At 42.2% G+C, this 13646-nt stretch overlaps 1 protein-coding gene across 1 annotated transcript in view; it reads right to left on the bottom strand.

Annotated features, from left to right (window-relative positions):
• LOC136863238 (facilitated trehalose transporter Tret1-2 homolog) overlaps positions 1-13362 on the bottom strand; it is a 426910-nt gene extending 413548 nt beyond the window's left edge. The window contains exon 1 of the mRNA XM_068225885.1: positions 13254-13362. Within this exon, the coding sequence (XP_068081986.1) occupies positions 13254-13270 (17 nt within the window). The 5' untranslated portion in view covers positions 13271-13362. The remainder of the gene's footprint in view (positions 1-13253) is intronic.
• Positions 13363-13646: the final 284 nt, after the last annotated feature.

Below are 13646 nucleotides of genomic sequence, written 5' to 3'. Positions count from 1 at the left end.
ACGGTCACGGTCACTTTCCACGCTCGGCCCTTTCATATCCCCGCGTCGCCATAAGACCTATCTGTGTCTGTGCGATGTAAAGAAAAAAAGAAAGCGTACTGCTTTCCCGACTTTAACTTTTTATCTCCTCGTACGACAACAAACATACCAACACTGGCGATCGGACTGGGAAATACCAACAAGAGGGACATGACGTGACTATGCTCTAATTCAACTCAACATCCCTCAACAACCATGATGTACGGATATTGAAACACCACGCTACATGCAGACAAGGTTTTCCATTAGCAGCTAATATAACGCAAGTGAACTAAATAGACGTTGTGTGACGCATTCAACGATAACAAGATAGTTCGAACCCCCACTGTCGGCAGCTCTGAAGATGGTTTTCCGTGGTTTCCCATTTTCATACAAGCCAAATATTTGGGCTGTTTCTTAATTACTGTTACGGTCGCTTACTTCCCACTCCTAGCCCTTTCCTATACCAGCATCGCCATAAGACCTGTCTGTGTGATGTAAAAAAAAGATAGCGTACTGCTTTCCCGACTTTGAAGGTCCTCAGACACGACAGCCTCGTGTTGGTTGATATACTGGCACGTAAAAGAACTCCTGCGGGACAAACAGTCAGCATCTCGGCCTTTAAATTAGTAAAAGTAACTGGGACGTAAAATCAAAAAAATATATATATTTATTAAAAGAAAATCTAGGAAATCAGTCTTATGAAAATATATCGTACAGAAACGTTCGGTAGTATATCTGAAGAAATATCTTATAACAAAAACTAGGATATTTTCAGAGCTATTTTGTACGCAAAGGTGCTTGAAGTTAAGTAAAAGAGGTAGCCTCTATGAATTATCAGTAGGTGAGGTCGTGGGCATAAGTGCCGATATCGAAAGTACTGTCCTAAATCTAATTTTTTAGCTCGCAGAAAACGACCATTAAATGCAGACTACCGTATATCATCCATTTTTTAGAAGTTGCTTTACGTCCCACAGACACAGATAGGTGTCATGGCGACGATGGGACAGGAAAGGGCTAGAAGTGGGAAGAAAGCGGCCGTGGCCTTAAAAAACGTACAGCGTACGTCGAACCCACTATATCCCTAATTTGCCTGGTGCGAAAATGAGAAACGACGTGAAACCATCTTCAGAGCTATCGACAGTGGGGTTCGAAACCATTATCTCCCAAACACTGGAAACTGGCCGCACTTAAGCGACTGCAGCTGTCGAGCTTATTCATGAGAAGGAACTACCGTTAATACACGGCAGTATTAATAACAACATTCTATTTTGCTACTGCCCGACTTCTTGATAGGAAAAGTTCAGCGTGTCGGTCTTCGGATCAGGTGCTCCGAATTAGATTCCCGACCGGGTCATGATTTTTGTCGCATTCTTCTGACTGAGGGAGTGGGTGTTTGTATATTCCTTAATACAAACATCCTCATTTGCATACAAAATACCAGACAAACATGCAGCAGTGAATGCATCCTTCCACACGAAGACACCTGGCGGTAAAACAGGACAAAATTCACATGTGATCGAGTTCGCACCCACAACCCCAACAAGGTGTGGAGAGGACTAGGAGTTGGAAGGAAGCAGCCGTGGTCTTAATTAAGGTACATCCCCAGGATTTGCCTGGTGTGAAAATGGGAAACCGCGGAGAACCATCTTCAGGGCTGCCGACAGTGGGATTTGAACCCACTATGTCCCGGATGCAAGCTCACGAGCTGCGCACCCCTAAACCGCACGGCCAACTCGCCCGGTATTACCATCTAAAACGAAAGATCTACGAATATGACTGCATAATATTATGGCATATAAATTGTTTATTTAATACCTATACCATATTATAACAACCATAAAACCGAATCCTCTTCCACATAAATACTCGCATCTGTCGCAAGATAAAGATATGCCTACTGCGCGCTGTTTGCCGTTTCGCCGAGGCAAACGTGAGGAACATGAATTCAGTGGGCGTTAGTGAAGTGTTGCGACTCGAATCGCGAAGAGTCGATTCCATATGCCTGGGGAACCTGGTACCCGATCCCGGAATCAATTCCGAGGAAATAGTGGCACCATCTATGATGCAGATACGTAAACCCGTGCAGAACGAATGTGTTCTGTAATGTGAGTTCGTTTTGGTTTATAACCAGGTCACTACAAGCCATGCCTGCTCTGATTTTAATGTCCTGGAGTTATATACTCTAATGCGACCGTAATTTGATCAGAAAAAATATGAATCTCTGTTTGAAAATAATCAGATTTTATGGATTGTCAAAAAATCAAAACTTGTACGGGTATTATCGCATAATATAATACTACTATTTCAACAAAATACAATTTACTAAGAGACAACCTTAAGTAATGTTAAGCAGTGAGGAAAACAAAAATAGCGATTCTTAAAGTTTCTTATAATCATATTTAGCAATATTATGAAATCTTCTTCTTCTTCTTCTTCTTCTTCTACCATTTTTCCGACACCTGTGCGGTCGCGGGTGCGAAATGTATCGCACATGTGGAATTGGCCTTGTTTTGCGGCCGGCTGCCCTTCCTGACGCCAACCCTATTTGGAGGGATGTAATCACTATTGTGAGTTCCTGTGGTGGTTGGTAGTGTTGTGTGTTGTCTGAGTTTGAAGAGGAAAGTCTTGCGACAAATACAAACACCCAGTCTCCGGGCCAAAAGAACTAATCAGAGGCGATTAAAATCCCCCACCCGGGCAGGAATCGAACCCAGGACCCTGTGAACCGAAGGCCTCAACGCTGATCATTCAGCCAATTAGTCTGACAGTAGTACGAAATATTCATTGCAAATTAAATGTATTGGAAGAGAGGTATGCTACGAAACAAGTTGCGTACTTATTAAAAATGTGACTTAATTCCACAGATTTTATACGTTTACACTAGCGATATTTGATTACTACACGAGAAAAATACAGTATAAGCATAAATAACAATGTAGATTGCTACACCTAGTGTCGAAATGTGTAATGTGATTTCCAGACTACCAGGTTAAATTGTCATTTCATTATTATGTGGCATAATTCATTCATGACAACCAATAAGACAATTAATTTGAATGTGTGTTATATCATAACTATACTGTATACAGAAGAAATATTAAATATGGCACGTTCGAATTTGCCCCACTTACAAACGGGAGAGCGCCTAGCACACTGGTGACATCATCGGGGAACCGATTCCTCGCATGCGACATTGAGTGCGACCTCGGAGTCGTAGGAACCGATTCTCGCAAGTCCAGGTGTCATTTGCGCACATCACTATAGTCGGCGTTTGCTTGCGCATTCTGTGCACTCAGTAAAGCCACGTATACACTTGAGCATTCGCCCCGAATGAGCATGCGTTTGCCCAGTTTTGCTCAGATGAGTACAAGGCGAACCGAATGGATCCGCATGCCTCAGCCAGATCCGAATGTTGTCGGCACCTCAAAGTGAGCACGTGCTCTGTTCGTGCTCACTGTGGACGGGTGATGAGTGGGGTAGCCCGAACAGTATGAGCCGACTGCTTCTGCTATGCATATGCGATCTCGTTCGTGCAAGTGAATTGAAGGAAAAGTGTGAACGATAATTTCAAGTTGAAACGGAATTGTCCCAGGGTAATTCTCTTATCTCCTGGGGTACTACCACAAGTATCCCGTTCTGTGGAACCCCAATGAGTTCTATAACAATTCCTTCACATAAACCTTTAAGCAGGCTACGATGGCTTGGCACACTTCAGGTATGATTCTGCAAATGGCTTGTTTCGAAATTTTGAAGAGGTGCTGCAAACTCGTGGAAGAGTCTCCTGTAGCCAGAAATCGCAGTGTCACAGCTAGACGTTCCTCGGCAGATGTGGCTTTCCTAAATGTTGTGTCTTATATCTCAATCGTAGCCCTGATACTACGCAATATCCACTTAAAATCCTCGCATGACATTCTCGTAATTTTTTAAAAATTGTCATTTGTTTCATGTCCGATCGTTTTTAACAATTGAGCATTGCATCTCTCTTCATACAGTTTTCTTTGCCACCGCCGGTTTCTCCTTTTTGTTTTCAAGGAATGCAATAAATACACATAACAATAACTGCCTCAGCTCAGGCAAAACACTACACTACACGTAAACACAGGCGGTGTTCTCGGTCCGCACGAGGTCCGAACACAGTGGAAACTTTCTCAACAGACTGGCATGCGGGTGGTGCTTCTGCGCTCCCGCATCGCCAACGCATGTTCATTCGGGGCGAATGCTGCAGTGTATGCACAGAGCTGATCATGCTGCGGCAACTAAGCTCGCGTGTTTGCCTCAGTCGAGAGGCTAGCTTAAGTGTGCCTAATAATTTATGGTGTTCGGTGGTGATTGTTAGGAGAGTGTTTTGTGCTTGCTGTGGCTTTCTTGTTGTTAAAGGGAGATTCAGTTATGATAGAGGACGAATGGGGCTCTGTTATTGAGGACTTATTAACACATTCATTCTCTAGCCAAACTCTTGCCGCATAGATACAAATCACAGACAATTAGAGGCCCACTCCTAGTATATCTGCTATGGTAACAGAAACAAGAGGCAAAATGCGTCACTTTAATGATTCCTGGTACACAAATGATACATGGCTATGTTGCTGTAAGAAGTCATGTTTGGTGTACTGCTGGCCTTGTCTTTTACTTTTCAACAGACACGATAGAGGGAGTTTGTGATGTTAACAGTTATGTACTAAAGAAACGACATGTCTGTGGACTATATTAATGTTCATGATTAAATGTGGCATTACCTGTAACCAAACTCTGTTCTTTAATTGTGACTATTCCTGCTACTAGCGCCTCTGTCGAACGAACTTTCTCAGCAATGAAGCGGATAAAATCTTATTTAAGAAGTACGCAAGCACAAGAAGATTAAAATTGTCATTAATTTCAATTGAGAAGAACCTCCTGAAAAACTGTAGGTAGAATCCGGGGTTCTGTTCCAGACATTTTTGCCGCCAAAAATCGCCGGATAGAGCTGTGTTACAAGATGTAATACATGTAGATGTACGGAGAGGATTGATTTGTGTGTAATTAAAAATGCATGATTCTATTTATACATTGTTTGTATCCATGTTTCTACAAACTAGTGAGCTAACACTTTGATAAGGGTCACATGCCGCCACTGATGCACAGTGATTGCCCCCTTGTCGACAATTATACGACTTAGTGTGTTCCTTCTATGTCTGTCATTTTGCGAGCAGCAATACTTTAAAGAATATTTCTGGTTCTATTTCGAGCCCTGGTAGCAGTGACATTGTGTATCAACTTGCTAACAGCAGAGGCTAATTATATGCTCTCATCGGAGAACTACACGAACGTGATTGAGCACTGACCTACCACATGCGATCTTATCGTTTGTGAGAATTTCTTTTCGCGCACTGAATTCAAACCACTATTACATACAGCGTTCATTCGAGGCTATGCATGAAGTGTCATCTGTTATGAACCTAAATACTTTGATAAAATGAGATCGTAGTGGACTACTTCCTAGAAGATAAAATTCGACATTCATCCATACGCGAGTTCTTTCTTGTTAGTCGAATACCACTGCTTCTTCGAATGCAAGCACCAAGCTCCTAGTTTTACATGAATGTTGATATCCTGATTCTCCAGTTTTACGTGGAATTTGAGTAACATTAGTGTTATTTTCATTTCAAAAAATTCACATCTAATGGCCAAGATTCTCACCACGGCAGCCATGGCAGAAAGCCAACCACAATATCATTCAGGACCTTCCTCCTCAGTAGCAAGCAGGATAGTTTCTAGTTCAGAACGACAGGTGATATTGTAATCATAATCACGTAATACGTAACCTTGAGTTTTACGTGGAGTACGAACTACAGGAACACGGCCTTTCATTTCAGAAGTCCCACACCTCAGTGAGAAATCTGTGAGGATATCTCTCGGCTGTTGCCCCTCCAAATTTCGAAATAATTAATCTCAATTCATTAGTCTCCAACTGAATATCTTTATAATAAAGGATGTGTACTGCCATACTGTACGTGATATAAATGCGGAGACTTACTGATGGTAATGTCTGTGTTTTAATAATAACTGTAAAGGTGAAAAGCAAGCAAAATTTTCCACTGTGGCGGTGTCACTAATCCATCATTCTTCTGGGATGTACACTCAGCCAGCTAATTATTATTAGTATCGAGTACAGTTGCAACACAGCGTACATTAGGAAGTTAGTCCAGTTCCATGGCTTAGTGGCCTTCAGTCCTAGGAGCGCCGGGTTGGATTCACGGCCGGGTCGAGGAATTTTAATCTTCAAAGGTTAATTCCCTTCACTGGGAGTTCGTACTAGGCCTATCCCGAGCAGTTCTGCTACTCGCACGCCTTACACAACACTATCCTCCGCCATCCTAACACGCTGTTTCCCATGCACGACAGACTCCACAAAGGCACCACCAGGCCAGCAATGGTCAAATGTAATTTAATTTTAAAATTAGATAATTGGAATAAAGAAGTTTCTATCAATCGAGTGCCAGTTTCTTGTATGCTACACTTCCCGATAACGAAACCGGGCGGATTCCATACTTTGGTGCCTCGTATTGTCTTTCTCTTATATATTTGTCCAATATATTCACTGTCAATAAATTTGCATGTTAGGAAAGTGGAAAGCAATTTGTGGCAAATGTTATCATTTATACTTGTTCTAGAAGTATGTAAGAACACATTTTCATTAGCGAAGTACAGATGAAGTTCTGAGTGTTGGCTATTTAAGAAACATCTATGATAGTGTGCTCCTTCTTTTCCGTGGTGCTTGTATTCTGGGACTTGCAATTATTCAGCCGATCACTATATCATGAAGTGTAAGCACAATTAAGAACAACAACATCTATAGCGAAGGCCGGACTTCAACGAATAGCTCAGTGTGAACTAAACTGATCAACCTAAGCCACCAATACACATGCGACTAAAGCGAAGCACCAAATAATCAATTTAACAATTTACGACTGTCGTCGTCTGAACAACGAACTAACATAAATCGTCTTTAGCTATAAGTATTGTTGCTCTCAAACCCTTGGTAAGTAATAGGATAGCACAAAATTTGATATCCATCTTTTATAGTCTATCGAGTATATGCCTCCTCAAATACAGTAGTTCTTCATTTGCTCTTCTTTTATTTGTCTCTCCATTTTACCATGTTCAAACCATCTCAGCTTATCCCATTCTGTTTAATCAATTTTCATTTATTTAATAAGTCTTCATTTTCTCTATGTCTTTCTTTCTTTCTTAATCTGTTTACCATCCCGGGTTGGCTTTTCCCTGGGACTCAGCGAGGGATCACACCTCTACCACCTCAAGGGCAGTGTCCTGGAGCGTGAAACATTGGGTCGGGAGATACAACCAGGGAGGAGGTCCAGTACCTCGCCCAGGCGGCCTCGCCTGATATGCTGAACAGGGGCCTTGTGGGGGATGGGAAGATTCGAAGGGATAGACAAGGAAGAGGGAAGGAAGCGGCCTTGGCCTTAAGTCAGGAAACATCCCGGCATTTGCCTGGAGGAGAAGTGGGAAACCACGGAAAACCACTTCAAAAATGGCTGAGGAGGAAATCGAACCCCCCTCTACTCAGTTGACCTTCCGAGGCTGAGTGGACCCTGTTCCAGCCCTCGTACCACTTTTCAAATTTCGTGGCAGAGCCGGGAATCGAACTCGGGCCTCCGGGGGTGAGAGGTAATCACACTAACCACTACACGACAAGCGACGGACTTCCCCATGTCTTACAAAATATAAATCTCAGCAATTTCACTTACGGTGCTTGTACCCAGAATCCACCCATTCTCGTAACTTAACATGTAACAGCACCGTAAGTCTTAGACCCGTAGTTTACTTTGTACGGTATTTTAGTACAACATATCTGAGTTCCATATAAGTTGCAAACTCCGTCATAGAAGACCCCCGTTAACTCCTCCGATTCATTCCCATATTTAATGTGAAAATCTCCTTTATTTCACTTTCATTATTTAAGCTCCCCATATTTTAATATCATTACATTTAATAATCTCTCCTTTTTACACACACACACACACACACACACACACACACACACACACACACTTGCCTTTCGCCAAACGTTTCCAATTCTCCAATCTTCTAATTTCTCGTGTACTACATCAGCCTGTTCTTGAACTCCTCCGACATCCTTTCCTCAAAGACAATTTCGTCAACAAATAGTATTGTCCATTCTTGTACCTTTGTGAGTTCTTTTTACATTTTTTTTTTTGCTAGTGTTTATACGTCGCACCGACACAGATAGGTCTTATGGCGACGTTGGGATAGGAAAGAGCTAGGAATTGAAAGGAAGCGGTCGTGGCCTTAATTAAGGTACAGCCCCTTTGCCTTGTGTGAAAATGGGAAAACACGGAAAACCACCTTCAGGGCTGCCGACAGTAGGTTTCGAACCCACTATCATCTGATTGCAAGCTGACAGCTACGCGACCCTAACCGGGTAGCCATTTCCTCAGTCTTTATTAGTTTCTTGTATTGCTCTTCACGATATTATCCTTTAAAGCCGGGCTGAGTGGCTCGGACGGTTGAGGCGCTGGCCTTCTGACCCCATCTTGGCAGGTTCGATCCTGGCTCAGTCCGGTGGTATTTGAAGGTGCGTAAATACGCCATCGTCGTGTCGGTATTTTTACTGGCACGTTAAAGAACTCCTGCGGGACTAAATTCCGGCATCTCTGCCTCTGCGAAAACCGTGAAAGTAGTTAGTGGGGGCATAAAAACAATAACATTTTTATTCATCCTTCACAATTTTTAAACGGTAAAGGTATGGACCTTAGGTTTAGCATTTATACACAGTGTTCGCTTTAGTGCGGCCAGTATCCAGCATTCGGGAGATAGTAGGTTCGAACCCCACTGTCGGCAGCCCTGAAAATGGTTTTCCGTGGTTTCCCATTTTCACACCAGGCAAATGCTGGGGATGTACCTTAATTAAGGCCACGGCCGCTTCCTTCCCACTCCTATCCCTTTCCTGTCCCATCGTCGCCGTAAGACCTATCTGTGTCGGTGCGACGTAAAACAACTAGCAATAAAAAAAAAATATACACAGTGTTTGGGAGACAAGTACAAATGTTTTTTCTTCTGATTATTGAATACATATAACGTCAAATTAATGTCCTATTTCAAAAATCAAGAAATGAAGTTGATAGGTTGATGTCTGTAGGTCAGGTAGTATTTAATGATGAACAAGCTACGGCTTTGCTAACTTACATGATAATACTTTCCGGTGTGAAAACGTTCGCTTCTTGTATGTAGAACATGTTCATACAATTTACGCATGCATACTACTACCACCTGTAACATGGTACGGCGGTGGTATAAGCAGAGGGGGAAGCGAAACTACTACCTACCTCACAAACATCGCACACTACTTCAAGCTCAACCTCGGACAAATTATTCGCTAAATTAAAAGACATACCTACCTTCCGCAAGATTATTTGTACTTGTCTCCCTAGCGCCCAGTATTGATTAAGCAGTTATTTTGTTTACATGTATAACAGCTCAAAAAATAATGAGCACATAGGATTGTTTTTTGTCACATTTAAACTTTATCTGACTTAATTTTAATAATTATCAAAATATAATCAAAATACGAACAAGAAGCGAACCTTTTCACACAGGAAAATATTGTAATGCATGTCGGCAAAGCTCCAAGTCGTTCATCATTAAATACTAATCGAGCTACAAACATCACTTTTTCAACTTTTGAAATAGGACATTATTTTGACGTCATAGATATTCAAGGTCCGTGTAATGAAATGGCGTATGGTTTTTAGTGCCGGGAGTGTCCGAGGACAAGTTCGGCTCGCCAGACGCAGGGCTTTTGATTTGACGGCCGTAGGCGACCTGCGAGTAGTGATGAAGATGAAATGATGAAGACGACACATACACACAGACCCCGTGCCAGCGAAATTAACCAATTATGGTTAAAATTCCCGACCCTGCCGGAAATCGAATCCGGCACCCCTGTGACCAAAGGCCAGCACGCTAAGCATTTAGCCATGGAGCCGGACTTTTTCCGTGTATTGTACATAGATACAAACACTGTGGAGAAGTACCAACAACAAATATTAGACCTATAGGTTCAAAAGTGTTAATGTGAAGAATTTAATATAGGCCTAGTAATAATAATAATAGGCCTAATAATAATAATAATAATAATAATAATGATAATAATAATAATTTGTATTACGTCACACTGACACAGATAGGTATGGCGATGATGGGATAGGAAAGGAAGCGACCGTGGCCCTAAACTAATTAAGGTACAGCCCCAGCATTTGCGTGGTGTGAAAATAGAAAGACACGGAAAACCATAATCAGGGCTGCCGACGATGGAGTTCGAACCCACTATCTCATGAATTCAAGGTCACATTTACAAGACACGAACCGCGTAGCCAACTCGCTCGGAATAGCTAGTCCTTATTCATCCCCCTCATCATAAGATTACAGATCGCTAAGTTGTAAAGAACGGGATTACCCGGATAGTATGAGAATCAGCTTTCGACTGAACGGGTAGAACGGGTAGGCCTAATACGGATACTGGTTCCTTATTACCCGGGTATCACAAACACTAGTTTAAATGCAACAACAGCATATCGTTGGCTTAAAACGTTAATGAAGTCCTGCAGGACAACATTCCGACACTAGGGTCTCTTAGAATCTATAGCATTGAATAAGCGTTACACAAGTTTGGGAACCCTAGTGTCTAACGTTACGGACAAAGGAGATATTTCTACTCGGCCGAGCAAGTCATATGAGCCCGTTTTGTTTACATTTGGTATACTAAAAATACACCACATTAACAACAACAGTTCGTCAACAAAAAGCTATTTTCTCGGAGACCCATGGTTGAACGATGCACAAAGAATTAGAAAAGTTGATCATGGACGAATGGCTAGGTGATACTAATGTTAGCAAATGGAAGAGTCGTTTTCCATAACCGCTCATATGAACATAAACTGGCAGACAGATGCCTAATGAGACGAGCAATTAATTAAATTCCAGAATCAAGGAGCTCATTGAGGATTATAGTGATGGCCCTATAAATGGACAGATTACATACAAATGTAGGAAACCTTGGAATCTGAGATATCTTCAAAATATATCAAGCTTTTTTTTAATTTTTTTTAATATCACCGAGCTCGATAGCTGCAGTCGCTTAAGTGCGGCCAGAATCCAGTAATCGGGAGATAGTGGGTTCGAGCCCCACTGTCGGCAGCCCTGAAGATGGTTTTCCGTGGTTTCCCATTTTCACACCAGGCAAATGCCGGGGCTGTGCCTTAATTAAGGCCACGGCCGCTTCCTTCCACTTCCTAGGCCTTTCCTATCCCATCGTCGTCATAAGACATATCTGTGTCGGTGCGACGTAAAGTAAAAAAAAGCTTTTTATATCAAGTATACAACCCTTTAAAAAGTCGAACGTACTCAAAAGGGAATGACCCTCGTACGAATTCTCGATTCCTCTCAAGATTGTGTACAACAAACAAATTATAATATATATTAGAATTTGTTTTACGTCGCATCGACACAGATAGATCTTATAGCGACGATGTGATAGGAAAGGCCTATGAGTGGGCTGGAAGCTGCAGTGGCCTTAATTAATGTAAGCCCATTTGCTTGGTGTGAAAATGGGAAACCTCGGAAAACAATATTCAGAGCTGCCGACAGTTGGATTCGAACCCACTATTTCACGGATATAAGCTCACAGCTGCGCGGTCCTAACCGCACGGCCAATTCGCCCGGTGGGAGAAGTATCAATCCCATTCTAAGAATATCTTGGAAGGCAATGGGGAGGGTGAGATATGTCTGTTCGGATAGACTGGTTCATTCTATGCCTTAAAATCTAGAAGAGGTGATTTATATTTTAAAGTTAACTAATATATCCAATTCATTACGTTTAACTGCGATATTAGCTTGATGGTTCTGGTGTCCTAGTACTGAAGTTGATTTATCTGTCGGTGAACTGGGTACTCCAACACATTGATTGTAATTTGTTTTTCTCTCCACCATTACGCTTGTGCACCCAGAGTGAAAGTTGTTCTTTTAATCCCAGTAAGCTCCTTGTACTCGAACATCTTTAATAGCAGCCATGAACCATTGTGAGAAGAGACAAAGGTACTTCATTTGGAGTTAAGTTGAACAACATACCTCTACCCCTTTGACTACATGGTACCCGATATATAATAATTTCGTCTGTCTATTTCTAGCCGTGTGCAGCCCTTATAAGGCAGACCCTCCGATGAGGGGGGGGGCGGCATCTGCCATGTGTAGGTAACTGCGTGTTATTGTGGTGGAGGATAGTGTTATGTGTGGTGTGTGAGTTGCAGGGATGTTGATGACAGCACAAACACCCTGCCCCCGGTGCATTGGAATTGACCAATTAAGGTTAAAATCCCGACCCGGCCGGGAATCTAACCCGGAACCCTCTAAACCGAAGACCAGAACGCTGACCATTCAGCCAACGAGTCGGACAGGGTACCCAATTAAGAGCGATCAGTTTACTATACGATCTGATTGTTTCTATCACCAGTGAGGGCAAATCTTACTTGTGTGCATCACGCGAGTTTTCAGACAAACCTCAAACCTATCCATTTAGTAATGTTTTATCTAATTTTCACAAAGTTATATTAAAATGATCTTTAAGCTTTTAGGTCTGTCGAGCACAGGATGAAAGTTTAAAACACACTGGAACATAATATAAAAATAGAGACTGTTTCAGGTATGTCCTAGTTATTTATAAATTTGTATCTTGTGTTCGATAGGCTAAAAGAGTTGAATGTTAATTTTAGTTAGTCGACACTTAAAAGTATTACTTCAATCCTAACAAAATTATTTAGACATCCTCCTCTTGACCAACTGAAAGGAAAGAGAAGTCCATATAAAATCAAAGAAATGCTGAACAGGTGTCTGCTAATACGACCTGAGGAAAAGTTTACGGGTAAATGGGGTGTACAGCGTGAAACATTCCGCTGATTTATTAAATGTTAAACACTGCACACATTTATTAACGTTTCGGTACCAAAATCTGCTACGAATGACATTTCACGTAATCCATGTTTTTCATTTTCTAGTGTTACTTCCTCTTGAAACAAATCTCACCGAGTTCTTCCAAGAATTTGGGGAGAAAAGATCAGCCTTTCACGCAGTCAGGTACCGTAAAAAGAAACAGTTTTACTTTTTGAATAATTTTCGAATAGAGTTCCCAGAAACCACCACCTGTTGCGGGTACTCACCTCGTGTCCTGCTCCATAGCGCGTGCTTTCACTGAGCTGCTGTCACGAAACGGAGTAACCACTCGTGTTCGAACTTGAGGCCCGCTTCGCCTCTACTAGTGCTTTCAAGAGGTCTGTTGTCACTTTCAAGCCGCGCCACTCTCCCCACTCCGGCACTACCAAGGTGACCACGTGACTTATCTGTCCAAGCGGTAACCAACAGGGAGGAGTAGCCCCTGACCTTATTTCACTTTTAATGTCTGTGTCACTGCCATGTCCTGGACAGGAAATGTGTTATCTGTCAAGCAGTGGGATTAAACGATCTCTTATCTCCCAAGCAGAAAGTGATAAACCGCACAGGCGGGAGCACGACTTAAGGCTCGCTCCCACCTAATGGAATCGAATCGAACCGAA

Source organism: Anabrus simplex, chromosome 2 (assembly GCF_040414725.1).
Source record: "Anabrus simplex isolate iqAnaSimp1 chromosome 2, ASM4041472v1, whole genome shotgun sequence".
Classification (NCBI taxonomy): Eukaryota; Metazoa; Arthropoda; class Insecta; order Orthoptera; family Tettigoniidae; genus Anabrus; species Anabrus simplex.
The sequence above is the reverse complement of the archived record's forward strand: the minus strand, read 5'-3'. Positions and strand labels throughout refer to the sequence as shown.